General features: G+C 49.9%; 10 protein-coding genes across 10 annotated transcripts; 4 read left to right on the forward strand and 6 right to left on the reverse strand.

Annotated features, from left to right (window-relative positions):
• Positions 1–652: 652 nt before the first annotated feature.
• N7473_000830 (uncharacterized protein) lies at positions 653–2,827 on the reverse strand (the record flags this gene model as incomplete). The annotated part of the gene is made up of 1 exon (XM_057146770.1): positions 653–2,827. One exon carries the CDS (start codon positions 2,825–2,827, stop codon positions 653–655), a length of 2,175 nt encoding a protein of 724 aa, XP_057014656.1.
• A 2,001-nt stretch (positions 2,828–4,828) lies between these two features.
• On the reverse strand, positions 4,829–5,893 carry N7473_000831 (uncharacterized protein; the record flags this gene model as incomplete). The annotated part of the gene is made up of 1 exon (XM_057146771.1): positions 4,829–5,893. One exon carries the CDS (start codon positions 5,891–5,893, stop codon positions 4,829–4,831), a length of 1,065 nt encoding a protein of 354 aa, XP_057014657.1.
• Positions 5,894–9,474: 3,581 nt separating this feature from the next.
• Positions 9,475–10,420, reverse strand: N7473_000832 (glutathione S-transferase; the record flags this gene model as incomplete). Its single annotated transcript, XM_057146772.1, has 4 exons — positions 9,475–9,705; positions 9,767–10,180; positions 10,240–10,316; positions 10,366–10,420. The coding sequence occupies 4 exons, from the start codon at positions 10,418–10,420 to the stop codon at positions 9,475–9,477; spliced, it is 777 nt and encodes a 258-aa protein (XP_057014658.1).
• Positions 10,421–11,242: 822 nt separating this feature from the next.
• On the reverse strand, positions 11,243–12,274 carry N7473_000833 (uncharacterized protein; the record flags this gene model as incomplete). The annotated part of the gene is made up of 3 exons (XM_057146773.1): positions 11,243–11,643; positions 11,743–12,000; positions 12,055–12,274. The coding sequence occupies 3 exons, from the start codon at positions 12,272–12,274 to the stop codon at positions 11,243–11,245; spliced, it is 879 nt and encodes a 292-aa protein (XP_057014659.1).
• Positions 12,275–13,057: 783 nt separating this feature from the next.
• Positions 13,058–13,721, forward strand: N7473_000834 (uncharacterized protein; the record flags this gene model as incomplete). The annotated part of the gene is made up of 2 exons (XM_057146774.1): positions 13,058–13,546; positions 13,599–13,721. 2 exons carry the CDS (start codon positions 13,058–13,060, stop codon positions 13,668–13,670), a joined length of 561 nt encoding a protein of 186 aa, XP_057014660.1. The 3' UTR covers positions 13,671–13,721.
• Positions 13,722–14,677: 956 nt separating this feature from the next.
• On the reverse strand, positions 14,678–15,085 carry N7473_000835 (uncharacterized protein; the record flags this gene model as incomplete). The annotated part of the gene is made up of 1 exon (XM_057146775.1): positions 14,678–15,085. One exon carries the CDS (start codon positions 15,083–15,085, stop codon positions 14,678–14,680), a length of 408 nt encoding a protein of 135 aa, XP_057014661.1.
• A 215-nt stretch (positions 15,086–15,300) lies between these two features.
• On the forward strand, positions 15,301–16,823 carry N7473_000836 (N-terminal C2 domain-containing protein). Its single transcript, XM_057146776.1, has 5 exons — positions 15,301–15,474; positions 15,557–15,573; positions 15,630–15,653; positions 15,710–16,122; positions 16,178–16,823. Exons 1-5 carry the CDS (start codon positions 15,462–15,464, stop codon positions 16,758–16,760), a joined length of 1,050 nt encoding a protein of 349 aa, XP_057014662.1. The 5' UTR covers positions 15,301–15,461; the 3' UTR covers positions 16,761–16,823.
• A 491-nt stretch (positions 16,824–17,314) lies between these two features.
• Positions 17,315–19,702, forward strand: N7473_000837 (phosphatidylinositol-3-phosphatase YMR1; the record flags this gene model as incomplete). Its single annotated transcript, XM_057146777.1, has 3 exons — positions 17,315–17,338; positions 17,404–17,886; positions 17,963–19,702. 3 exons carry the CDS (start codon positions 17,315–17,317, stop codon positions 19,700–19,702), a joined length of 2,247 nt encoding a protein of 748 aa, XP_057014663.1.
• Positions 19,703–20,066: 364 nt separating this feature from the next.
• On the forward strand, positions 20,067–21,344 carry N7473_000838 (40S ribosomal uS3 domain-containing protein; the record flags this gene model as incomplete). Its single annotated transcript, XM_057146778.1, has 3 exons — positions 20,067–20,343; positions 20,526–20,839; positions 21,015–21,344. 3 exons carry the CDS (start codon positions 20,067–20,069, stop codon positions 21,342–21,344), a joined length of 921 nt encoding a protein of 306 aa, XP_057014664.1.
• An 840-nt stretch (positions 21,345–22,184) lies between these two features.
• On the reverse strand, positions 22,185–24,459 carry N7473_000839 (phenylalanine--tRNA ligase subunit beta; the record flags this gene model as incomplete). Its single annotated transcript, XM_057146779.1, has 9 exons — positions 22,185–22,348; positions 22,409–23,217; positions 23,274–23,515; positions 23,582–23,848; positions 23,904–24,033; positions 24,090–24,166; positions 24,222–24,241; positions 24,301–24,341; positions 24,407–24,459. 9 exons carry the CDS (start codon positions 24,457–24,459, stop codon positions 22,185–22,187), a joined length of 1,803 nt encoding a protein of 600 aa, XP_057014665.1.
• Positions 24,460–24,919: the final 460 nt, after the last annotated feature.

Below are 24,919 nucleotides of genomic sequence, written 5' to 3' on the forward strand. Positions count from 1 at the left end.
GGCTGAGTTACCTTACAATACGAAAAATGATACCCCTACCTCTTACCCTCGAGAGAACTCCTTCCAAGAACCCGTCAACCTCGCTCAGATCAAAATCACGACCTACAAGGAACCGTCTGAAAGATATCCATGCCAAAGGCTGTTGAATACTTCGTCACAATCTCAAAACCTTAGTTGATCAGGAAGTGTATCTTTTTGCACAATATTCGACACTCCGCCTATGTGAGCAGCGGCTCTGCATTGCAATCTCAGTCGCATCTCATGCAACCGTGACGGGGCACGTCTCAAAGGACATGAAGCACCTGCATGGGTCAATCGAGTGATTGATATTGGGGCTCATGGCCAACCCGATCTGGCGCATTTGCAGCGACAAGTGCTTTGAAATGTCTATTTACAGAGCATAGTGCCAGGCTCGGGTCATCTAGGGTTAGCATCTACCAACAATCCCCAAGCAACGGAGCAGCAATTCAGTACGGGGTTTTCTTGATGTGCAATCCCAATTAGTCGTAAATCACCAAGTGTATACCGTGCACCATGCGTATCCAAGTAAAAAGCCATTGCCAGTTTGATAAAGGTCGGATCGTATATTCAAAGGATACCAACTATGACTATGTACACGCCGAATATGAAAGCTCATTCAGACTCAATTTACTCAATTATCCTCATCCTTGCCAGCCAACCTCTTATTCTCCGCCTGCAACGAAGAAACAAGATCCACCCACTTCTGACGCTCCGAGCGTAACTGGCTAATCTCCTTCTTCAAGTCCTTCACCTCCTGTCTTAAAGTCTCATTCTCAGATTTCGACTTTGACTTCTCCGAGCGTTCAACCTCCTTGCGTTGACGTGCCTCAATCTTAGAAGCAGCCTTGAGCTGGCTAGCCTCGACCTTGCGTAGTTGCTTCAACAGCTTAGATTCCTCATGAAGGAGCTCCGTGGCAGCTTTGTGGACATGGGCTGGGAGTTCGGCTTTTTGCGTCCGTCCGGACGACGGTGTGTCGCCGCTGCTGCTGTCGTTATTACCGTTGGTCTTTTGAGAGGATGCGGCTGGGCTTGAGGTGGAATTCTCTGGTGTGCGCTTTTGTATTCCACTTGTATCGCTGTCTATATCGTTTAAGACACCCCGTGAGGGAGTAGAGGGGTTGCTTTGTGCTGGGATGTGCAGCTTGTCTAACTCGGAGCGGATGGTTTCGAGCTTAGCATCGATTTCGCGTTTGCGCAAAGCTAGTTTGGCGAGGTCTTTTTCGTGGCTGGTGAGTTTACCGGCTTTGGCGATTTGCATCAATTCCGCCGGTGGGAGGTTGTTTTGAGGGAGATCATCTAGTGCTGGAGTTCCTAGTCCAGAGTGCGCGGATGATAGCGAGATTTGGTCGAGATGAGGATCGCGCGGCTTCGTTTCAGATGAGACGGTTGACTGTGGCTGAGGAGCTGAATTCTTATCTAGCTCGTCTTCCGGAACACTGGTATCATCTACTAGATGACCCGACGCCGTCCGTTGATGTGGAACATAGTCGAAAAATGCTTGCGGCGCGAATCGTTCGAGACCAGAGCTGAGCAAGCCAGTCACACTGGCAATCAGGCCGTGGTGAGATTGAGTATCAGTCTCCACGGAGTCCGTGTCTGAATCAGATAGACTGTCTTCATCTGAATTGAGATTGTCGGTCGAATCCCTGGGTTGAATTTCCGGGCTTCGTGATGTCCCGATGGGCGCAGTTTCAGAGGGCTTCTCACGCTTTCGTGGCTTGTCGTCTTCCACGGCCCAGTTAACGAACTTGGCTGCGTCTACTCCGACACTCTTTGGAGTGCCCTTGTCAACCATCCACCTAGGAATACTGCCTCCAGGATCACTCCTAGTGACCATGATCCATTCAACAGGATTGATTTCTTCGTCGTCGCCATCTGCAGCGTCATGCCCGTCTTTAATCAAGGCATCGTTGCTGTGGTTGTTTGCTCTCGAAGAGCTAGTAGCATTGGGCTCAGCCTCTTTTGACTTCTCCACAGCCTGCTCGTTGGAAGCGCCGTTACTGCTCGATCTGGGAATCTCCCGGATGAGCTCAACAGATTCATACTCGCCTCTGGTAAACCCGTTCCTACGCGGCACATCGGGATGGTCACACGGCTTGGAAATCATCATCCAGCTCCGACCAGGTTGTTTCGTTCCCCCAACTTGTAGCCCAACGTCCGATGTGATGATCATAGCCACAAAGTCCCGCGGCGCCGTAGGTTTGGGAAATTGCGCTGAGACATGATAGACCGTCACCTGGCCTAGCACGGAGCCGTCCTCATCTTTGACCTCAATGGACTCAATCTTTTGCTCTGCTCCAATACCACGAATACAATTATCCGGTGTCTGCCCCTTCTCAATTTTCCGTTGGTTAACCTTCAAGGTCTCCTCATATTCGGAAGAGAGCTTCTTCCTCCACCGTGAAAATGGAAGTCCGTCGTGTATGCTCCGTCGCCCAAACCAAGACCCCTTCCCGTCATTGGAAGACAATTTCCAGACGTGTATTCCAAGAGGGTTATCTTTGGGACCGCCCATCTTTATTGGCTTCCCCCATTGCTTCTGTATCGAGGTAATCCCTGAGTCGGTCTCGCCTACCCGTGCGGGCGACGGGACGATTCGTGTGCGGGACTTGGAATTCGGCGCCTGCGATTCCAGCTCCTTGTATTCTGTAATGTCGTATGGTGGAGGATCTGGAAGAGATTCTGCTACGAGCCGACTGCTCTTGAAGATATCGCGGACGTATTCACGGAGCGCATCGGGGGATTGTGGAACCTCGTCCCAGGACGTCGGTAGGAGACATTGGAGGGCATCGTGTAAGGCGTCCATGGGGATGCCGGGGAGTCAGCAATGGACTCAATTAGTGTTGGAATACTCGAAGATAGGGTCGCTGCGTTATGGTGTCTATGTACTTGGGGATTGTCAGCAATGATCAGCAGAGCTCGTAAGGTGGTAGGCTCTGATCGAAACGCCTATGAAGTTCGCGTTCCGCACCAGAATCCGCAGGCGAACAAGAGAACCTATAATAACATACCAAGTTCGAGCGAAATATATCAGTCAAAGCGAGGCCCGAATGGCTTTGAAACCCTCAAACCAGGAAGTTCTAGAAGTCCGTGGAGGGGTAGTGAGATAAGCCGCAGGATTCCGGCGGAAGTAAGCTTCAAAGATGCAGCGGCCCGACAAAGAGGTAAATTTTGCTTTTCGTATAACTCTTCCACCAGATTGTTATGAGGAAGTCATCGGTGTGGTAGGTACTCAAACTGTAAGGGAAGCCACCGCGATGAACAAGTGTAGTTCCATCCCTGCTTGGCGCTTCCCCCGGGTTTCTGACGTCACCGATACCGCCGGTTATTACGTCCATAGTGGAGTTGTTGCCGCAGTCCTGAAGAACTTGTTAAGTTGTAAGGATTGGTACATGATTTTCCAAGTTCATCCAAGGAATGCCAATATTTGCTTTTGGTTACTTTTGACCAGTACTGTCCTTTACTCGTTGATCGGGTTTACGCTCTACTTGATCCAGTTGTACTTGCACGCATCTTTCAAACTAAAGCCTAACTAGATACATACAGATTGTTTACTAAGTAGATAGATCAATAAAAGACAGGAGAAGAGAGGAACAGCCAGCGTGGGGGGAACTAGCCCCCCGTTCGCAGACAAAAAGAAACAAAAGACCCAGCATCCGATTCTCGGTGTCGGGAAAAAGAACGAAGCTCGATCAACGAGCTCCCGACAATCCAAGCTCATCCAGGTTACCAAAAAACCCAGCCTGGATGGTGTAGGAGATGACCCTAAAAGGCAAGTCGCGCATCTATGAGAGTGAGGTCGCGGTATCAACGAGAGAGAAATAGCTTGTCGCCTTATCGTGGCATCGGGGCGGGTTGAAAATGCCAGCGTCACGGACGCAAAAGGTCATTTCGATCCCAGGCCCTTTGCGTCGGGTCTTCGCCACAGGCGAATATTCCGAATCTGACGAAATCAACAGCGTAGTATCTCTGTCTTCGCGCGAATCTCACAATCATAGACCACGACAAGCCGAAAAAGCGCAGCCTGACCGATCATCACGGATGATGGTCAATATTGCGCCGCCACGTAGACTTGTCCTCGAGCAGACCACATTGAAGGGCGTGCTCGCCAGTCCGGTATCCCGTACCGAAAGGAGAGTCCTCAACAGAAACAATCAACAAAAGAAATCCAAGCGCTGAGTCCAGTCGGCGATGTAAGAGTCCTGATGTCGCATCCCCGTTAAACCGTGACCAAAGAAATGAAGTCATTCCACATCCAAATTCATATCCCATGCCGCGAGGCAGACCTGGTCTTCATGACATATATGCGGGAAATGAGAACACAGAGAGAAAGGAACAGAAGAGCCGACCCGCCGCTGCTCGATGCAAAAAGAGACACAAAAAACACACAAAAAACAAACGCTGACGCTGGCTGGTAAACAAAGAACGAAAGCAAATAACCAAACAAAACGCATGCCTTCAAACAAGATTATTCGGGAATATGATGCAGTTGGCAGAATGGAGGTATCACGAATGCACACAGAGTCGAAGAAGAACGCCGTCGAGAATGCCAATTAGTCGAGGATCGGTACCGTATTCCATTTCAGTTGGATCGGTACCAGAAGGTATTGTCGATGTTGACTGGTTCGCTCGAAGAGGGAGGGAGGGGAGGAGATTGTCGTGGTGGAGGCGGAGGCGGAGGAGGCATAGATTGCTGCATACTCCACGATCTACGTGAAGTATCAGCCTGGTAGTGCTGGGGCTGCGAGGGTGTCGCTTGCTGGGTGGAGGTAGGTCCGAATCTATCGGACCCCCTCCATGCAGCGGGCTATATCGTCGTGCCGTAGGGTAGCGGGGCGAAGTCACCCCAGCCGCCAAAACCGGCGCCACCGAATCCACCGAAACCACCACCAAAGCCGGTCATGTTGGCAGTCGTACTGCACGGTTGCACAAGCATGCTGGGGAGCGGAAGGGTCGCGATAGCCGCCGAGGTCGCTGCCATGCTGATGTCGTACGTCTGATACGGCGCGGTGGTGTAGGGTTGGCTGTAGGACGGGGTCGGCGATGGCAGTTGAGCTTCAGTGAAAGCGAGACTGGCCCACAGATTCGGATTAGAATCACCCGTGCTGGCCGGGGATAGGCTGGGTGGCAGTACTTTCCACTCCATCGGTGCGGAGGGAGGCATGGGAGTATGCCACCATGTTTCCGGACCTGTCGAGCTGGGCAGGAGAGGTACTGGGCGCAGAACATCCACGACCCGTGGCGGCGGAGGCAACAGCGGCACGAACAGACCCGAGATAGCTGCTTTGGCTTCCTCGCTCCGGTTGCAGAGTAGCTCTCCGGCCCCATCCTCCTCGAGTCCCTCCAGGGCTTCGGCGTCGGTTCGATAGACGAACTTGTTGGCGGCTTGGACGAACTCTTCCTGCAACTTCTTCAGCTGGGCCTGCTTGCCTGACCAGTCCCACGTGTTCGCGGCGGCGTCGACAGAGTAGATTTCTTTATGAAAGTCCACTAGGGACTCAATAGTCTCCGGGGTCAATTTGAAGGCCACCTCGTTACGCGAGACCATGTCGACATGTACGACATAAGCCTCGATGTGGATCATCTGGTAGTTGAACAGGCCCTCCACAAGCGGATTCTCATCCTTCCGTAGCTCTGCTTCAGGCGCCTTGGTAAACATCATCGAACAAAGGGTCCATATCGCATTAGTAGACGACAGCGTCTCGGTTAAACACCGAGTATGCTGAGTGACGTTGTTGAGCGGGCGCTTGACCCGGTTGACTCGCTTCAACGTCGCCGTTAACCACGGCGCAACCTTTCGAGTCAGGACCACATTTGGCGATGACCGTGGCGCAAAGGCAGCAGCAGAAGAAGGAAGTAAGACTGTTGGCATTATGACTCTGTGTGAAAAGGGGATACGACCGGCGTTTTGAGAAGGTAGGCAGAACAATAGTCAATAAAAAAACAAGAACAATAACAGTTGGTGTTATAAAAGAATGTATAAAGTCGAAAGCGGAATCAAAAAGGCGACATTCGCCCACACAACTGCCCGAGGTGAGATGGAAAATGATCCGGTTCTCTGATAGTTTGTAGTTCGATGTTGTTTGTCTCTGGGCGGGATTATTAGATCGATCGCATCACTCTGGGAAGAGTGGGAGCCTAGTGGTGGAGTCGGCCCAAGGTTGAATCTATTAATGTGCGGGCGAATGCGCGAGAAAAGAAGCGAAAATTAGATATAAAAAAAAAGGAGAGGACAGTGAACATTCACGATGATAGAAGAAATCAAAGAAGAAAAAAAAGGTGGCAGACGGGGAGAATAATAAGAACTCGGAGGGGCGGGATGCGCGATGACCGGAAGAGGGAATACAGTGGGGATTAGAATTATTCTCGTAGTCAAAGTAAAAATAATAGTAGCCGTATGTAGTTTGTTATATGTAGTTAGTGGTACGCTACGCACACACATTATTACTATTGTTATAATTATAAAAAATTTCAGGTTATATGTGTCGAAGGCAAGAGTTTGGATGAGCCCTCGTATCAGGGTGTATGCAGGCGGATGGAGTCTCTCGGGAGTACCGTGTCCCAGTTTACTCGGTCGTTTACGAGTTCGAGTCTGTGGGAAGTCTACATGTCTGTAACTGTGTAAGTTAAGTATTATACTAAGTTTCATACTGCATAGTATAGTGTGTAAGAATTGTATGTACGGAGTATACCGTACGAGACTCCGTTTACGGGGCGATGCACTATTGCGGATTGGCTACATTTCTCGGTCTCCCCGATCTGCGACTCCAGAAGGCAGATGCTCGGGAATTCGGGTGGCAAGTACGGAGTAGTTGTATGTACATAATAACTACAACTATTATTGTAGTCACGAGGTTTATACACAATGATCTGTATTGGCCAGAAGCTATGCAAAGGCAAGAGTTGAAACGTGATCGAATACAGCAACTGCACTGCGAGGCCCAATCGATGACTCTGTTTCATACCGGGAGTAAGAACCACTGAATTGAAATTCCCAGAATGAGATAAAATAACGGAAACTACAAAAAAAAAACAGGAGAAAAATATACAAAAAACTATAACATCACTTCACTGGAAAGAAAGGAAAATTTGAATCGCACAGCAATTTCCAGTCTCACACTGAACCTGCGCGTTGCACGTCCATTTGGCCAAAAGCAACCTGCAAGATGCTCTAAACTGCAAAAGCTAAGCCCCAATGATCCGCGCTGCGAAACAACCTGCTAGCGAGGAAAATCCTCCGAGCGAGTCACCACTCACTAGAGAGAGCGAACAGGGCATAACATGCCGCCTTGGCTTGCATGCTTTTCTGATCAGGAATCTTCCTGTTTGTTTGGGGGCAAGAAATCATGGAGAGCGCAACACGTTGCCGATTTGAGTCCACATTTCAGCTGGGTTCGACAAATGCGAAAACAAAACTCGCTTGCATTGCCTCTATTCAACTACAACACCATATGCACGATATACATTGTATGGATAGGAAGTACTGTAGTGGTAGAAATGATCGCTTGATGCATACGATTTCTCTCCTACAACTGGATAGCAACGTAAGCAGGTCCGTCGCTCTGGGTCGAAAAACATGAATCATTTGAGCGCCCTGCAGCTAGAATCTACTCCACAAAACCCTAACATCTACAAGAGACTAGTTTGGTGCCGGGTGTCCACCCTATCGCACAACAGAGAAAGGTGGCATCCCACGTTCCCCGATGCCGACTACTCGATTTGTGCGTTTCAAGAACACAAAAACTGCAATAGAATCACTCGAATATGCATGAGAATAGGGGGTGGAAGGTTGCAGCAGCGAAGGCTTTTGAACAATCAGACTTGAAACCACCCTGAATACCCTGTCCGATGAACCTTGCCCACCATTTCGGACGTATCGAGTGCCGCTAGTATGAAGAGTGAGTGGACAACCTCAGCTGATGGAGGTCGAGCAGACGTGGGGCACTTTGGTCTTGGGCCACTTCAGCCCGCCCATTCGCTGAAGCCCATCGCGTCCAGCCAAGGCGCTCCAAGCTGAGATCCCTGCTCTGATCAACCATTGGGCTGAGCCTCGCTGATAGTCTCTTGCCAGACTTTGGGGAGTGCGCCCATCTAGCTTGTGATTTGTTGATATCATATACCGGACAATACGCGACTTTACCGAATGAGAAACTACTCCTGTAACTTAGCTATACACTATGAAATGTACATCCAGGAGTTGTATATCCACCTCATGTCGCCCGGTTCTTCAGCGACCGTTGACTCCCGCCCTAGGTATAGCCCACATGATCCGTACCGCGGTGATCTCATCTCACAGGGCGGCACCAACTCCTATATCATGCGTAAAAAGGCGTTTTGTGTGCAATCAGAGGCCCTGATTCCACAAACCCTGAAGCCTGCCGGCATATCAAGTTGGTCATGTGGTCGCTCCGCGCAAGGGAGTGGGAGACCAGCGTGAAGCGGTTAAAGTCGGAAGTGACGATGGGAAGCAGTTTTCAATATTCGATCAAATGACGCTGCATCAATATCCCAGAGCAATGAATATCTTCCTCGAAAAAGTCATCCTTGTCGGATGCTGACGGACGAGGCTTCGGAGAAGGCGAATGTTTCTTACATTTTCCCAAAATAGGAACTTGTTGACTGTACGGAGTACTCCGTACTGAAACTGTTAACTACTGCACCGACTGCGCCTCACTAACTCTGAGTTGTGCGCCACGTCACTCGCCACTTGCCCCACCAAAACGTGGCTTGTGCTTGACAGCAATGCCGATGAGGTTATGTTATGTACAGTAGTACCCACTGCGTAGCTAAATCATTGTTCTTGGTATGTTCCAGCGCCTAACTAACTTTCCAGTAACCGGTTTATGTCAGTTATGCTCTTACCCAATCGATTAACGTTCAAACCTTGTTTCTCAAACAAGCTGCAGAATACAGCTGCTTAAAGCAACTCAACAACTATGCACTGTCGCCCGACAGATAGTCCTGTGACTAGGCAGCCCAAAGACATTCGATAGAAAACCACATCAAGCATGGCGATTTCATCATTACTGAAATGAAGATAAAAGTAACCTAGCACCTGACCTAGTGCTATGAGTCACTGTGGCTCCGAAGACACTAGTTTGAAATCCAGCCGTCGTTGATCCTACACCGACTATTGTTGGCAATGAACCGGCAATGAGGTATGATCATGCACTGTGTTCCTCAAATGTCAGAATATAATTTTAAATCCTGTTGCGTTTGATAAGATTAAACTTCTGTCAAGGATTTCTTAGCATGACGAAGATTTTACTATAGTCCGGCTCTATGAGAGATTACCGGCACCCTCTATACATTGGAGGTAGCTCTGTCCGGGGATGGTTTGACAAGGGACCGGATTCTTCTTTGACAGCATTTAATAATTATGGATGATATTTCACAATGTCAACCTGGTAATTTCTTTGACAGTAGCTATCTCACGTTCATGCCACTCTTTGCTTATTTGCCAGGAACAGAGAACGTCCAGTCTTCAGGGAACTGGCCGTAGTGAATGTCGTCCCGGCCTCGGAAGATGTCATCATAATGCTCAATGCGAGTCTCTGGATCCTGAGCTTGCTCATAGTACCGGTGAGTCAGGGCCTTGAATGTGGGATCATTCCACATCTTCGCCATCCACTCCAAAGCGTCCTCGCTGGCAGTATCTAGCGGAAGGTCATACGTGCGGAATCGCTACGAACGATCAGCTAGGAATCAAAAAGAAAGAAACAATCAAGTGGAGAGCGGCGCATACCGTAAGAACCGGCCAGAAGAAAGCATCAGCAATGCTGAATCCTCCAAACAGGAACCCTTCATCGACCTCACCCAGTGCCGCAAGACGCTCCTTGGTACCCTTACGAGCGGTATCCCAAAGAGCCAGCATCTTCTGGATCTCCTTGTGCGCTTCCTCGGAAATCGGGACATTACCTGTATAATGCGCAAGGAAGTTCGTGGAGAACGAGTTCCGGATCGCAGAGAAGCCAGAATGCATCTGAGCCGTGGCGCTGCGAGCGAGAGCCCTCAATTGACGATCCCGAGGCCAGAGAGGCAACTCGGGGTTCGACTCAGCGAGGAATTCGCAGATTGCGAGCGAGTCGCAAATTCTGGTATTACCGAGGGAGCGGCATTCCAGGAAGGGGACGTATCCAGATGGGGAAACGGTTTTCACCTATGCGCTTATTAGATTCATGTGGGAGTACTCGCTGCGACAGCTTTGAGCAAGCATACATCAGAGAGCTTGATGAATTGGCGAGTGTGAGGAATCTTGAAATACTCCAAGACCGCCTCGACCCGACTAGTCCAGCCTGTGTCCTGTTAGCGAGGAATTGTATGAAAAAGGGTTGCTGAACTTACTGGAATAGCGGGTATAAGTGCCAATGAAATGGATATCTGGCTGTTCAGCGGCCATGGTGATGATTTTGGAGAAATTGTCAAATGTGTTGGAGCGTTGTGTGGTTGCCGTGCGGGATATTACCAATTTGTCATTGACTCACGATTTCTAAGCTGCTCGTATTCAATGATGTCCGCTACCGAGGATAACCGGAAACATTTTCCCGTCTGCCACATTATCCTCGACAGTCTCTCTATCTTGCTCTCGCCTCATGAGCTACGATGCGATTTTGATCACGTTCAATGAAGCCGGATAACCTCAAAAAGAACTTATACGAGTGTGGTGTGTATTACCCCGCAAGCCCGGAAAGACAGTCTCGTATTTACAGAGTGCTGGAAAGACGGTATCGTATTATCCTTTGTTTTCAACAATTCAACGACGTCGTTCACCATAACAATAGCCAAAGGCAAAATAACATTCGATCCATGGAATGCCTGATGGTCCGTGCAGGCGGGATGTGACTCCCAAGTGAATTTCGAAGCTATCCCCAAGAGCGGTTAGAGCCAAAAACTGAAGAACCGTCTCATTGGCTTACCTGAGCATTTACGCGCCGACCCGACCACAATGAGCATCTGGATGAAATGACAGACCATTGTTTCAGAGATGAATTACCGCTGGGATTCTCGATGATGATATCATTATGTCCTTAGCAACGGCCTAAATTTAGCATGGATAGTGCTGACTATCAAGATCTGGCCCCCATGAAGGCCTTATGGCCAAAGCGCGGAGAAGTCTAGATGCAATAGACCTTGCTTTACACAAGTACCTCTGAGAGTGATAAAAGCTGTCAGACTCGACACGTTAAGAAACATTTGTGCTATGACCCTGCCCGTTTTCAGATCATTGCAGGAATTCGCCATTAGTCTCCTTTAGTAAGAGTTGATACTCAGGTTCGAACTGCATGTACATCGCCCCGGGGCTGCCTGTGCCTTCTTTGGTATACCGTGCAGTCTCATTGTCGACGAACGTTTTCTTGATTTCTCCGATACTGTGGCCAATAGATCCGGGTGCAACTGATGCCTCCACAAGCAACTGTGTCTGACACGCTCGCTCTAGAGCGATAAAGAACGCAGCTGCTTCAGCAACGGTCCCACCCGCAGTGAGAAGCCCATGGTTTTGCATAATGAGGTTCTTGTTCTTGGTGCCAAGATAGTCGGCAATTCGCTCGCCTTCCTCCTGTGCAAAGACTACGCCCCCAAAGGCAGGATAGACGGAGAGATCATCGTAGAACATGCAAGAATCTGTAATCTCAAACTTAGCTGAAAAAGCATTATAGATCTGGCCAAGGACCATGCTGGGGACGAGTAGCTGTGCGGGTGATATAGTTAGAGGTGTGATACCTTGATTTAACATTTCGATTCCCTTTCCGAATGTACTCCATGCTCTCCCATACGGACTATGCATATGACAAGCAGCATGAATGTCTGGTCGCCTCTTGTGAATAGCCGAGTGAATCATAAAGCCGGCTGCATTTACAGGCTTATCTGCGCCATCCACCCATTTCCCCTTCTCATCAACACGAACCATGTCAGAGACTTTAAGCAAGGCGAAGTGCACAGCGTAAGGATTGATCCAGAAGGTATGTGGCTCGATAGGGTCTGCGCGTCGTCAACGACAAGAACAAACTTCGAGCTCGTTCTTATCAACTATACCTCGCAAGCTAATATGGCCACTGCTTCCATCGGCAAAGCCCAATTTGGCAAATATGCGGAATGCAGCTGCCATTTGGCCCAGAAGCCATCGTCGTTCGGCTTCCTTGGTGGCAGGGCGTGGAATGTGGTGTAGTCTTTTCACCTGGCCATTCGCGTTCTTCTCTGTATTTAGAGCTGAGGTTCGCGTTGCAGTCTCGACTTGAACAGCGATTGAGGTCATTTTGAAATACTGAACCTATTCTGTCAGAGAAATTTAAAAGGCTGGAGGGGGTAGTAAATGTAGGAAGGATGCGATCCCAAAGCGACTCTCTTTCTTTTAGATGATGGCAAGTCTGACCCCGCAATGAGCTGTCGATAATGCACCATCACGACTTCCACTTTCTCGGATAAATTTCCGAACATGACCGAAAGCACACCTTTCGACGGAATTGAAGTTCAAACTCGCACGTTGAAGGCTGGATATTTGGCGTTGTAAGTGTACCAATTATCCCACTCTCCGAAGTAGAGTGTGTGCTCGGTAACGATCATGGATGATTGAATTCCGACCGTCATCATCTATCATTCAACCGGTAAGACGGATTCTATGGTGCAGATGCGGATTCCTTATTCTTGATCGCAAGAAAAAGAAAAGCAATTCGATCCTCCTTAATTGGCCTGTGAGATTGGACTGTTCTGGTTAGCCGACTCGGGAGAGGCCGCTGGTAAAGCTTCGCTAGAACTTTTAAACTGGCCATAATGATCGATAACTGTAAACCTCGTCAGGCGTGCGGGGATATCGGGTCTTCTCATCCGCATATGCAGTTCAAGCCTCTTGGATTCACTCATCAGAAGCTCCGAGGAGTAGCCAGAGGAAAGTCCACCCATTTTCTCCGCGACGACACACGAAAGATTGCAAGAGGGGGCCGGTGGCAACACTAAAAGCGAAAGCGGGGCCAAGCTTGCACTTCAATATCGACATTCATAAGCTTCTTTTATCATTTGAACACTGTGGGGTATCGTTGCAATGATATCCTTTCTTGACCTGCCGGTTGAAATCCGGGTGATCATTTATGCATACTTGCTCAACCCAAATGATTATCTGAGCGGTTACCGACAGATCGAGAACTTGATCACAGCACACACGGACAGATCTAGAGGCCCTAGCTGTGCCGACCCTCGTCTCTATGTCGAGCGATATACACCTTCGATTCTCCTCGTGAACAAACAAATAACCAGCGAGGCCCTCTATGTTCTGCATCGAATACCTCTCAGTCTGGAAGGCACCCCGGGGACATACCTAGCCATGCGCCAGATGGACATCACCGAATTCATCAGTGAAGAGCTACTTCAAAATATTCATTACGGGATTCTGAGGCTGGACACGGCACACAAACACTTTGTCTTGCCACTTCTCGATATCTGGGGACAAAGAAACAACCTGAAAAGACTGGATGTCTTCCGTCCAAGGTCAACACCTATTCCTCGAGATCATTGGAAAATTGTGAAGAGCAGGGTATTCTCCCGTTGATTCATACTAAGTAATTCACCACTGACGGTCCTTCTAGATACGAACTTTCTCGACCGTGGTGCAGGTTGTCTGGCATAAGGTTGATAATCCTCTCAAAGCCAGCATATGAACCACAACTAAATGTGGTTCTCTCTTCTTGTAAAAACCAAAATATTCTCTGTCGTGGCCGAGATCTACAGACTCACCCGCAGGAAATAATTTGTCCCGGGGTTGGTGGACCTTCGACATATCAAGAAAGTCGAATTGGTAAACTCATGCCCAGAAACCGAACGACATGAATCTTGAGATACATGTGCCGTCCTTTGACGCAGAAAAGAGATGATGAAGAATTGGATTCAAGTGGAAGCTCTTCAAGTCGATGAAGTTTCTTATTGAAAGACAGTCCATCCCCATAGTGGCGAGTCTAGTAGACTCGAAGTAAGGCGAGTCTTGCCTTTCAATATGTGAATATCGTGGTTGCCCATGAGTGATGAATGGTTCTGTTTACTGCGAGTGATTAGGATGGAGATCTGATAAAGCGGCAGATAGTAAGTTTGTGGGTGCAGTCTTTGTAAATAGCCATTACACAAGACATACATTGTGACTGAAAAAACAACTATCAAAACTGAGGTTCAGCACAAGTATTGGAGCAAGGCTACACTGATGTATGACAGGCCATTTTTCTCCCCAACAGTCGGGTGCCAACATTTCTCAGGGTGGGCGAGACGTAGAGATGAATTGGTTTGAATCAGATTCCTAGAAGCATGGCTTGGTATGCCAGGGCGTGTTCCGCTTGAATTGGCAGTAACGCCTGGACATGTCAAGATTGAAAAGGGTCCAGGGAGTGAGCCCTTCAGGGGCAACCGTAAGATCCTCGTGGTTGCGACTGGGGTTGTATTCGATTCCATGATTGGAAGGAAGACGCTGAAAGGCGACGTAGGGCTGGCCTGGATGAAGCCGTTCGTTCCAGATGTAAGACATTGTCCCCGCACGTGGCGCTGGAACAGGCGCATTGCCATCCAAAGTGTGAGTCGTAAAGAATCTCGACGGGGACTGTTGAGATAACATCCTGATCATGGCGGTTGCCCTTGCGGCATCGATAATGTATGGCTTTGCTGTGTCTCGGGTTGTCGGTCCTCAAGATGGAATATCCGATGCCTTAACTTCCTGAAATTTCGATAACACCTTCATCTCCGTGTCTAGTTCCTTGATCTTCTTGTCGATCGCCTTCTGAACCTGCTCCCTCTTCTTTTCGACTTCTTCGATTTTCCTTCTTGCTTCTTTGGCGGCTTGTTCCTGGGCTCTCAGAGCAGCTTCTTTAGAAGGAAACTCTTGGCACAACTGCTCGAGCTCTGCGCGAGAATCTTGGTATTCGATAGGTTGGCAAGTAATCGGATGGTAGCTGTAAACGGGAAGGGGTCCTCCGGGAACTTGAATCTCCGGAAGGTCTGGGTGTATGGCTGTGGTACGAATCGGAGAATCGAGTGGGACAGTCGAAGCCGACTCCGACGGGGGAGAGAGGAGAGGACCTTCGGCGTTCGCCATAGTTGCGGGTTTCAAACAATCCGAGACAAAGAGCGACAGAGCCAGAGGAAGCAGTCTCCAGAGAAAGGTAATTGCACAAGTCTGGGAAGCGCGAAGTGCAGGTTGGATCGTCTAGAATCGGAGATTCTGCCACCAGCCCCTCTCACCGCCAAGACATCCTCATATGCGGGGAGCTTCTCCGGACTATGTCATGCACACTAGTCTTCATGTTTGCAGGGGTCCTTCAACTTAGAAACAAGAGATATCCCTTAGGCAGGTCCTGAGTGGACTATTTGTGGTGCATCTGATCCGTCAGAGTGGACGGGCAGGCAGGACCTCGACTGGGTCGTTTCGTTTCACCCTTACGGCGAGTTAATTGCATACAACTCGAACCACCATGCAAGCATTTGGTTAGTCTTCGCGATCAATCGAACGTCTTAATTAAACTTCGTTCTATACCGAGCGTCCGCTAACACTGCTTGATTCTTCTAGTCCCGAAAAACAGGCGGGTAAGTTTCCGAGTACCCCGGACGACAAATTGCTCAAGGCTAATACACGCTTCTAGCCCAGATTTGAGCTTGTCCTCAGGGTAAGTGTAGCATTTGCACTGCGAAAAAGATATTTTTGAACTGACCATCTATACAGATAAATGATATCAACAACGTCCCTCTGGGCAACGGCACTGTTTGGGTGCGCTGGCGGCTGCCATCATCCAGCGCCACAGAACATCAAGGACACACCGAGAAAGCTCCTCTATCTGATCACCGGGCCTACTGGAATTATGAAAAGGCTCTCCATGTGAGGCTCACTATTGACAGAAACTCTATGCTTCAAGAGTGTGAGATCAGTTTTGAGATCATCCAAGAGTTCCATTCGTCACCTGCCAACGAGAAGAATGTATTGGGCAAAATCAAGCTCAATCTTGCCGAATATGTCGACAAGGTTGACGAAGACGAAGGTGTTGTCCGGAGATACTTGATGTCGGACTGCAAAGTCAACAGCACCGTCAAAATTGGTATTGCTATGCGTCAAATCGAAGGAGACCGCAGTTTCACCACGTATGCATTGGCAGATTCATCTTTCTTGATATCACATCGTACTGACCCTTTCTAGGCCACCTCTCAAGTCTGCCACTGTCTTTGGAGGTATTGCGAGGGTCGTACACTCTGCTGAACCTGGCGATTCCGAGGAACTTGGACATCTTCAGTCCCTCCACACCAAAAGCAGAGAAGTGGCTGACATGCAAGACATGTATCGCCGCACTCTTGCAGCATCATGGACTTCGCGAGCCTGTGATCTCCCCGCAGATAAGTTGATCGAGGAGCTCTTCGCTGGAAGCTCCTGCTGGAACAACGAATCCCATAACAGCTACAACGACGCCTATCCAGACAGTCACAATGACCATCTAACCCCAGAGGCTGTGTCTCAACAAACACGCGCTGGGAAACGCCTATCGCCTAGCTTTGAGAGGCGCCCTAAGAGTTCTTTGAGCAATCAATCTCATGGAGGTGGAAAGACTACTGACTCACATTCTACACTCGGTCACCCAAAGAAGGGTGGCAGTATTGAGCACCAACTCTACGACGGCGCGAAAGGACGGGGCTGGAAGCCCCGGCATGCAGAGCACGAACTGTCCGAGTTTGACGTGAGAGAGGATTTGCGCAGCTGGGACATTGCTACAAAGGATGACAAGTGAAAATTTTAGCACATGCGAAATAATAATCACATATTATGATAACGACCTCTAGCTCAGATACCCATGATGTAGATCACGTTCCATCTTGGATATGTTTTAAAATTGGGCCCGGAATGCCTTGTTTCTCAATGGACTACCTCTATAGCAAAGACACCAAGTCTTCATTTCGCTCCTCTAGCTAGGTTGTGATGTTAGCTACCCTAAACTACCAGTAACTCGGGTAGGTGAGTATCAGTAGCAAGGGTTGGCGGTGGGGGGCAACATGACATCGGTCCATGTGAACGCCCTCGAACCTCCAGCCCCACAGTTGATCGGGTGCCGGAAGCTGACCTGAACATGTAACCACTTCTGGCCCAACATTCCCAACCTTGTCCTAGGACCACATTTCTTAGGCCTGATGGGACAAACCAGTTGAGCTGATTTCAACAAGTTTTACTCTCTACAATCTCGCAGCACCTGTGATCAATTCTCGGTGTCCCGCTGCCTAGCCACCCGAACCTGTTCCCTCATTCAGTATGAAGACTATGCGCGCACAGTGAATCTAACCTCACGGGATGGAGAAAACACGGGTTGCCAAGGTGCGTCCACTCAACTTGAAGTTGAGCGATGCGATCAAACTTGCTAATCGTTTGCTCCTCTTCAGGTTGACAATGTGTCCTTGGCCCGCCGTGGAGACCAGGTCGACGGCGCCCTCCACCTCACCCCTCACCACCTAATATTCTCCCACACGCCCCTAGTCTCGAGCGAAGATGCTGCCAAAGGCATGACAATCAGACCGAAAGAGCTCTGGATTACCTACCCGATCATATCTTTTTGCACTCTGCGACCTGCTCCCGCGGCCTCCCGCCAGCTCTCCTCCATTCGCCTCCGGTGTCGAGACTTTACCTTCGTGTGCTTCTATTTTACGAGTGAACAACGGGCCAAGGAGGTCTTTGATAGTATAAAACAATGGACATGCAAATCTGGCAGACTGGATAGGCTCTATGCGTTTAGTTACCAGCCGCCGCCTCCGGAGAGGGAGTTCAACGGGTGGGACCTGTATGATCCGCGCAAGGAATGGGAGCGTCAAGGCCTCGATAAAGAGAACTCTGGCTGGCGAGTCTCGGAGATTAATACTGATTATGGCGTATGTGGTCTCGTTGCTTGGCTCGTCGTGCACAGAGCTTGGCGGAGATATGCTCAATGCTAACGAGTGCTCGCAGTTCTCACCAACATATCCCGCACTGATCCCCGTGCCCTCCTCGATCTCGGACAATACACTCAACTATGCTGGAAGATATCGCTCCAGACAGAGAATTCCCGCGCTCACTTATTTACACCCGGTCAACAATTGCAGCATCACGCGAAGTTCGCAGCCTCTGGTTGGTGTACGACAGAACCGTAGTATTCAGGATGAAAAGCTTCTTGCTGCGATTTTCTCGACTTCTCGCACGGAACGACCTTTGGCAAACTTTGTGAAATCTACTCTGGACAGGGAAGCCTCCGATTCGAGCCATGACAGCGGGTCGACGACTGACTTGGATGTGTCAAATGCGGAGGAGATCGAAGATGAAATGCTAGCTGCTGCCCGTGCAGCTCACCCCGAGGAACGCGCAATTTATGGCGCTCAGCAGCAAAACTTGATTGTTGATGCACGCCCTACCGTGAATGCTTTCGCCATGCAGGCTGTTGGTCTGGGCTCCGAGAACATGGACAACTACAAGTTTGCCACTAAAGCCTACCTCGGGATCGATAACATTCACGTCATGCGTGACTCCCTGAATAAGGTCATCGATGCTCTCAAAGAGACGGATGTTACTCCGCTGGGCCCGAATCGCGACCAGCTTACTCGAAGTGGCTGGCTGAAGCATATTGGGGGCATCTTAGAGGGTGCACGCTTGATCGCTCGCCAAGTCGGCCTCCAGCATTCCCATGTGCTTATTCATTGCTCCGACGGCTGGGATCGGACGAGCCAGCTGAGTGCCCTGAGTCAGATTTGCCTGGACCCCTACTTTCGAACAATGGAAGGCTTCATGGTCCTCGTGGAGAAAGACTGGATGTCCTTTGGACACATGTTCCGGCACCGATCGGGTCATTTGAATAGCGAGAAATGGTTCCAAATTGAGAATGAACGGATCGGTGGCGGTGATGCAGAAGGCGGAGGTGCAGGTCCTGCCAAGGCAATTGAGAATGCTTTCCTGAGTGCGAAGGGCTTCTTCAACCGGGACAACACAAGTCGTGACTCTTTGCCTGACTCTGAGGGGGAGCTTCAGAGCTATGATTCGGACAATCCGACTAAGAAGCCTAGCTCCGCGCCTCGCAGTATGGTCTCTGAAAAGGAGATCACAAAGGTGAAGGAGACCAGCCCTGTGTTCCATCAGTTCCTCGACGCCACCTACCAGTTGCTTCACCAGTATCCCACGCGATTCGAGTTCAATGAACGTTTCCTGAGACGGCTGCTCTATCACCTCTATGCCTGCCAGTTTGGAACCTTCCTATTCAACAATGAGAAAGAGCGTGTGGACACGAATGCACGAGAGCGGACACGGAGTGTATGGGACTACTTCCTCGCGCGACGAGACCAGTTCACCAACCCTGACTATAATCCTATCATCGACGACCACAAGCGTGGGAATGAGAGGTTGATCTTCCCTCGAGTGAAGGAAACTCGCTGGTGGGCTGAAGCGTTTGGCCGTTCTGATTCTGAGATGAACGGGCCCTTCCCCTCGACTGGAGGTGCTGGCACCGAGAGCCCTGGCTCAGGTCGAGCACCTATTTTGACTGGGATTGAGACAGCGCAGCAGTCGACTGGGCCAGGGCCTGCCGGAACAGATGTTCATCATGCAGCAGCGTCTGGCATTTCTGCTGTCACTGCGGGAATTTCCAACTTTGGGGTCTCAAAAGATAATAATAGGGGCTCTAAAGAGAATGAGCATAAGCAGATGGAGTTGGAAATGCAATGAGTGGATTAGGAGAAGGGGAATGGGTTACGATGTAGCCCTGAGATGTAGGTTATGGTTCCCTACGAGGCATCATGAAACTCCAGTAAATGAAGCATGAAGGTTTGAGTTTGTCGCATGGCCCCCTGGAGATATTACGGTCTTGATATGTTTTGTTCAGCCTCTTGTGTTGTTTAAGAAACTGCCCGTGGCATGAGAGAAAGTAGTTTGTTCCAATGTTGAATCTATTCATGGATCTATAGATGTCCTTGATGCCTTGTAGCCTTAATGCCTGAGAAACGAGGCTATAAACACTAGTCCCAAAGGGGAATAGCTCCCGTTCAGTCCATAAGGGCAAGCGAGGGTTGAGCCCTAGCCCAAACAGGAAATGGAAGCCCTCGCCCAAAAAATCCCCACTAATCAGAGAATCTCACAACGACTAACCCTCTCGACCTCGACCTCGCCTTCCTCCGTCGACAACCCCCCAATTCCACCCACCAGGAACGTCAAAATGGCCGCTGTCCAGGGAGCTATTTCCAAGCGTCGCAAGTTCGTCGCCGACGGTGTTTTCTACGCCGAGCTCAACGAGTTCTTCCAGCGCGAGCTCGCTGAGGAGGGCTACTCCGGTGTTGAAGTCCGTGTCACTCCCACCGTCACCGACATCAGTACGTCGCATCTTCCGAATTTCTCTTTCGTCGTTGAATCGCATGATATTTGGTTGGATGGGATCTGCAAGAGCTAGGAAATATGGGGATGAAAGGAGATTTCAATATCGTTACTGCGGAAATTATGCGGTCAACATATGCCGGGAGGATCTGATGCTAACGGATGTCTTCACTTTCTACAGTCATCCGTGCCACCCACACCCAGGAGGTTCTTGGCGAGCAGGGTCGCCGCATCCGTGAGCTTACCTCGCTCATCCAGAAGCGCTTCAAGTTCCCTGAGAACTCCGTCTCCCTCTATGCCGCCAAGGTCCAGAACCGCGGTCTGTCCGCCGTCGCTCAGTGCGAGTCCCTCCGCTACAAGCTCCTGAACGGTCTTGCCGTTCGCCGTGCCTGCTACGGTGTCCTCCGCTTCATCATGGAGAGCGGTGCCAAGGGTTGCGAGGTTGTCGTCTCCGGCAAGCTCCGTGCCGCCCGTGCCAAGTCCATGAAGTTCACTGTACGTCTACAATCGACTGTTGGAAGAGAATGCTGTGGGACAAATATCGTGCGCGGGTACTTTGGGAACAGTCGACGAAACAACCTCGTGGTCCTCTAGAATCCCTGCACGATATCCACGCTTCTCTGACGACATATTGAATTGGGAATATCACTAACCAGCTTTCTCTTTACAGGACGGCTTCATGATCCACTCCGGTCAGCCCGCCAAGGAGTTCATCGACTCCGCTACCCGCCACGTCCTCCTCCGCCAGGGTGTCCTTGGAATCAAGGTTAAGATCATGCGCGGCTCCGACCCCGAGGGCAAGTCCGGCCCCCAGAAGACCCTCCCCGACTCCGTCACCATCATCGAGCCCAAGGAGGAGCAGCCCGTTCTGCAGCCCATGTCCCAGGACTACGGCGCCAAGGCTCTGGCCGCCCAGCAGGCTGCCGAGCAGCAGCGTCTTGCCGAGGAGCAGGCCGCTACCGCCGAGGGTGGTGCTGCCGAGACCTTCACTCAGGAGTAAACTTGTTTTTAAGGCCCGGCTATTCCTTTATCTTCGCTTCCTGTCCTAAACCTCCCTATACTCTCTACCTCACGCAATCAAAATTACATGAAGACTTTCAAAAAATCTCCTGGTTTCTCTGTCTACAAGTTCGACGAATAATGTCTAGTCTGCGCTTTCAATACTGGCCCTTGGATCTTATGGGTTCGGGAATGGTTTCATGAAGCGATGGACGTCGATGTACAAAGATCTACTGTCGAGGATAATTTCATGAGAACAATTTGATAATGACCTTGATCTTCCACCTCAATAGTGTAGTGTATCCACTTCGAGATGAAATCATCATCTACCAGCTCGTATCTCAACGTATCGCTTCATTGAGTCTACCAATCCGTTCTAGACGGGACTTTATGCAGTGACATCTGCAGCACGTGGATCACCCAGCAAATCTTCATCCAGACGATCTGACGAGTGTTTTCGTTTATTATTGGCTCTGGGTATTACAAGAAGTATAAAGTGGAATGTATGAGTGGTTAGATACCCCAGATCTGAGATAAGGCGTCTTGGGGCACAGAAATGACCTCTAGCCTTTTCGGCTTTAAGCTCGAGGCCGTTGGCTGTGCCTATCTGACTGAATACCTCGTTATGGATTGATCGATCACTAGATTTTTATACTGCCAGATATCTTTCCCATTGACATAGAGTATATACTGAATAAATACTGGAAAATGTTATTTTATTGCTTTTAGCTCCGCAGCTTTAAACTTCTTGCTTATAACAATAGAGCGCTCCACGTCATGTCATCATCTATCTGCGTCACAAAGCATGCAAATCACTCAATCCCATATCTAGGTGCTCGATCTACAGGAAAGGCTCGATGTTGATCTCCAGAGTGCTGACGGGGTACTTGAGCTCGTACTTGCCCAGCACGGTGGGGTGCAGGATACCGAAGGAGCCGATGACGTGGTCCTTGCCACCGACACGCAGGTGGATGGAGGCGCTGTGGCCGGGGAAGTAGGTGGGGTCTGAAGATGATGTGTTAGTTTGCGGTCAATATGTGATTAGCATAAGGGAATAAGACTTACCATCCAGGGCCTGGATGTAGTATTGAGAGTCACCAATGGCGGCGTTGTTCAGACCCTCCTCGGCAATGATGAAAGCGCTCTTCAGCATGGCCATCACACGGTCGAGCAGACCGTGGACAACCTCGAAACCACTGCTCTTGCCGTAGAATGCAGCAGCAAAGTGGCGCTCGTTGCGACTCTTGCGCTCCAGGGCCATGTCCTTGAAAGCGACATCGCTGACCTCGAAGATCTTCATGGGCACACTGTGGGCCTTGTTCTCACGGATAGTCTTCAACAGACCGGGGAGCAGGCTGGTGCGGACAACCTGGAACTCAGTGGTCTTGGGGTTGGCAAGCTTGACAGCGGTGTTGCCGTCATCCTTGCGGTTCAACCAGGCGAAGTTCTCATCGTGCGAGCACAGAATCAGAGGCAGGACTTCAGACCATCCGGCCATAGCAGCCTCAACACGGACAATGTCGGAGAGCTTGTTGATGGGGAGGGGCTGGGCAACAGTACCAGACTTGCTGGGGAACGAGCGGGGAAGGTTGTTGAAGCCGTAGGAGATGGCAACATCCTCCATGATATCACACTGGTGGAGCACATCGGCGCGAGTCGGGGGGATCTCAACATCGATGGTATCGAGGTTGTTCGTCGAAGGCTTAGCACGGTATGCCATCTTGGTCAAGAGGTTGCTGATCTCAGCGGAGGTAAGGTTCAGGCCACAGCACTGGTTGATATAGGACACCTCAGCAGTGGTGGTGCGAGGAGCGAGGTCAGGAGTGACACGAGTCTGACCGTTGTGCTCTGAAACGATCTTGACGGGCTCGATGCTGTGCAAAAAATAAGTACATATGAACCATGGGGTTAGAATCGAAATATCACTTACGTGAAAGGCTCGGAGGTGTATTGGGAGAACATGGTGACCATCATGCGGTTCACAATCTCAACCTTTGTGCGGTCAAGAGCAGTAATCTCGATAAAAACGTTGGTGGTGTTCAGGGAGATCTTAGAGTGATCACCGTTGATGATAGGGGGCAGAGAGCAGACAGTGTGCTGCGAGTCGTAGATCACTGGGTAAACGGGAGAGTCACGAATGATGTGCAGGTACTTGCCCAATTGTTGGTGCTTCTGTTGTTTAATGGTCAATATATATGAGCACGACGACGTGAGTAGAACGCTATCTGATGCACATACCTCATAGAAAGTCATCAACTCCTCACCGTTCATCTCCTGAGTCTGGTTCAGAGGGGTGAACTTAATGTCCTTGGGAGGGAGAGCCTCGTAGGTGAAAGGTCCCTTGACGGTATCCAGATCGTGGGTACCAATGGAGACCAGGGTTCGTTGACGGGCCAAGTTCTGGTGGAGCTTGTCTTGCAGGGCAATGAAAGACTCGTAGCGAGCCTTGTCGAACTTCACACCTCGGAGAATGGCACCCGACACATAGGGTCGGATCTTCGTGGTCTGCTCAGAAATATCAGCAGTTGTTCCATGCATAAAGTACCCAGTGTCAACCCACGTCTTCCTTCACGATAATCTCCTCAAGTTGACCGTTGGCAGGCGGGACCAACTTGTACTCGGGAAGAGCCTTGCGTTTCAAGAAGACGTTGAGCATCAACGCGATGCCCTCGAAGCACAGTAAATCATATCTGTGATATATCTCAGCCCATGAACTCCTTCAGTCATACGCTTGTCTTAGGCATACCGGTTGGCGGGGATCTCGATCTTGAGCTGCGGGGGCTCCTGCACACCGTCGACGATCGGGCGGTCCTGGTCGGTGGTCTGCTGGTTATTAGCTAGCGCTCCTTAATTATGGAGTATGCTGAAGGGTCGTTACATCTTCGTCAAGCTCAATGCCTGTTCAACAATATCAGCCTATCACGCCCCGCGGAGTCTTCCATGCAGACAAGACCTACCAAATTCGAAGCACAGCTCATCAAATTCCTCCGTGGTGTACCTGCAGTTGCGCACAAAAAATATTAGGATTGTCCACCGATTCCATATCCCTGATGGTGTACGTACTCCCGGCCCAACTCCTTGAAGAGAGCGGCCTTGTCGACCGAGATAGTGGGCATGGCGGGGGGATTCGCGATGCGATAAAAAATTCTGGATCGACGTGCGAACAACCGTATTAGCAAGCGTGCAAAGACAGACGGAATGGCCCTGAATATTTTCCAGGAAAGAGACTTTGCATACCAAAAAACCACACTCAAGCGGAGAAGAAGCGCAAACCAGCGAGATGTTCGTTATGACTCCGATCGGACTTCTGGAAATTCTGCCTCATCAGCCACACACCGCCACGGTCGTCCCCCCTCTTTTCTTACGAGTGGTAACGTATGGTAACGTCAAGTTCAACCTGGTTTATCAGTCATTTTTTAGATGACGTACGGCTAACTGTAGTGTAAACCTCCTGCTTGATTCATTCCATTGTCACCTCTTATAAGAAGCTAGAACTTTATCTTTACAGTAGCTAACACTATCGCTATTGTTCTCCGTGGATGAGAGACTTAGTCACAAGAGGCCTAAATTTTGCTC

Source organism: Penicillium subrubescens (genome assembly GCF_028828155.1).
Source record: "Penicillium subrubescens strain IBT 31985 chromosome Unknown utg000001l_segment0_segment0, whole genome shotgun sequence".
Lineage (NCBI taxonomy): Eukaryota > Fungi > Ascomycota > Eurotiomycetes > Eurotiales > Aspergillaceae > Penicillium > Penicillium subrubescens.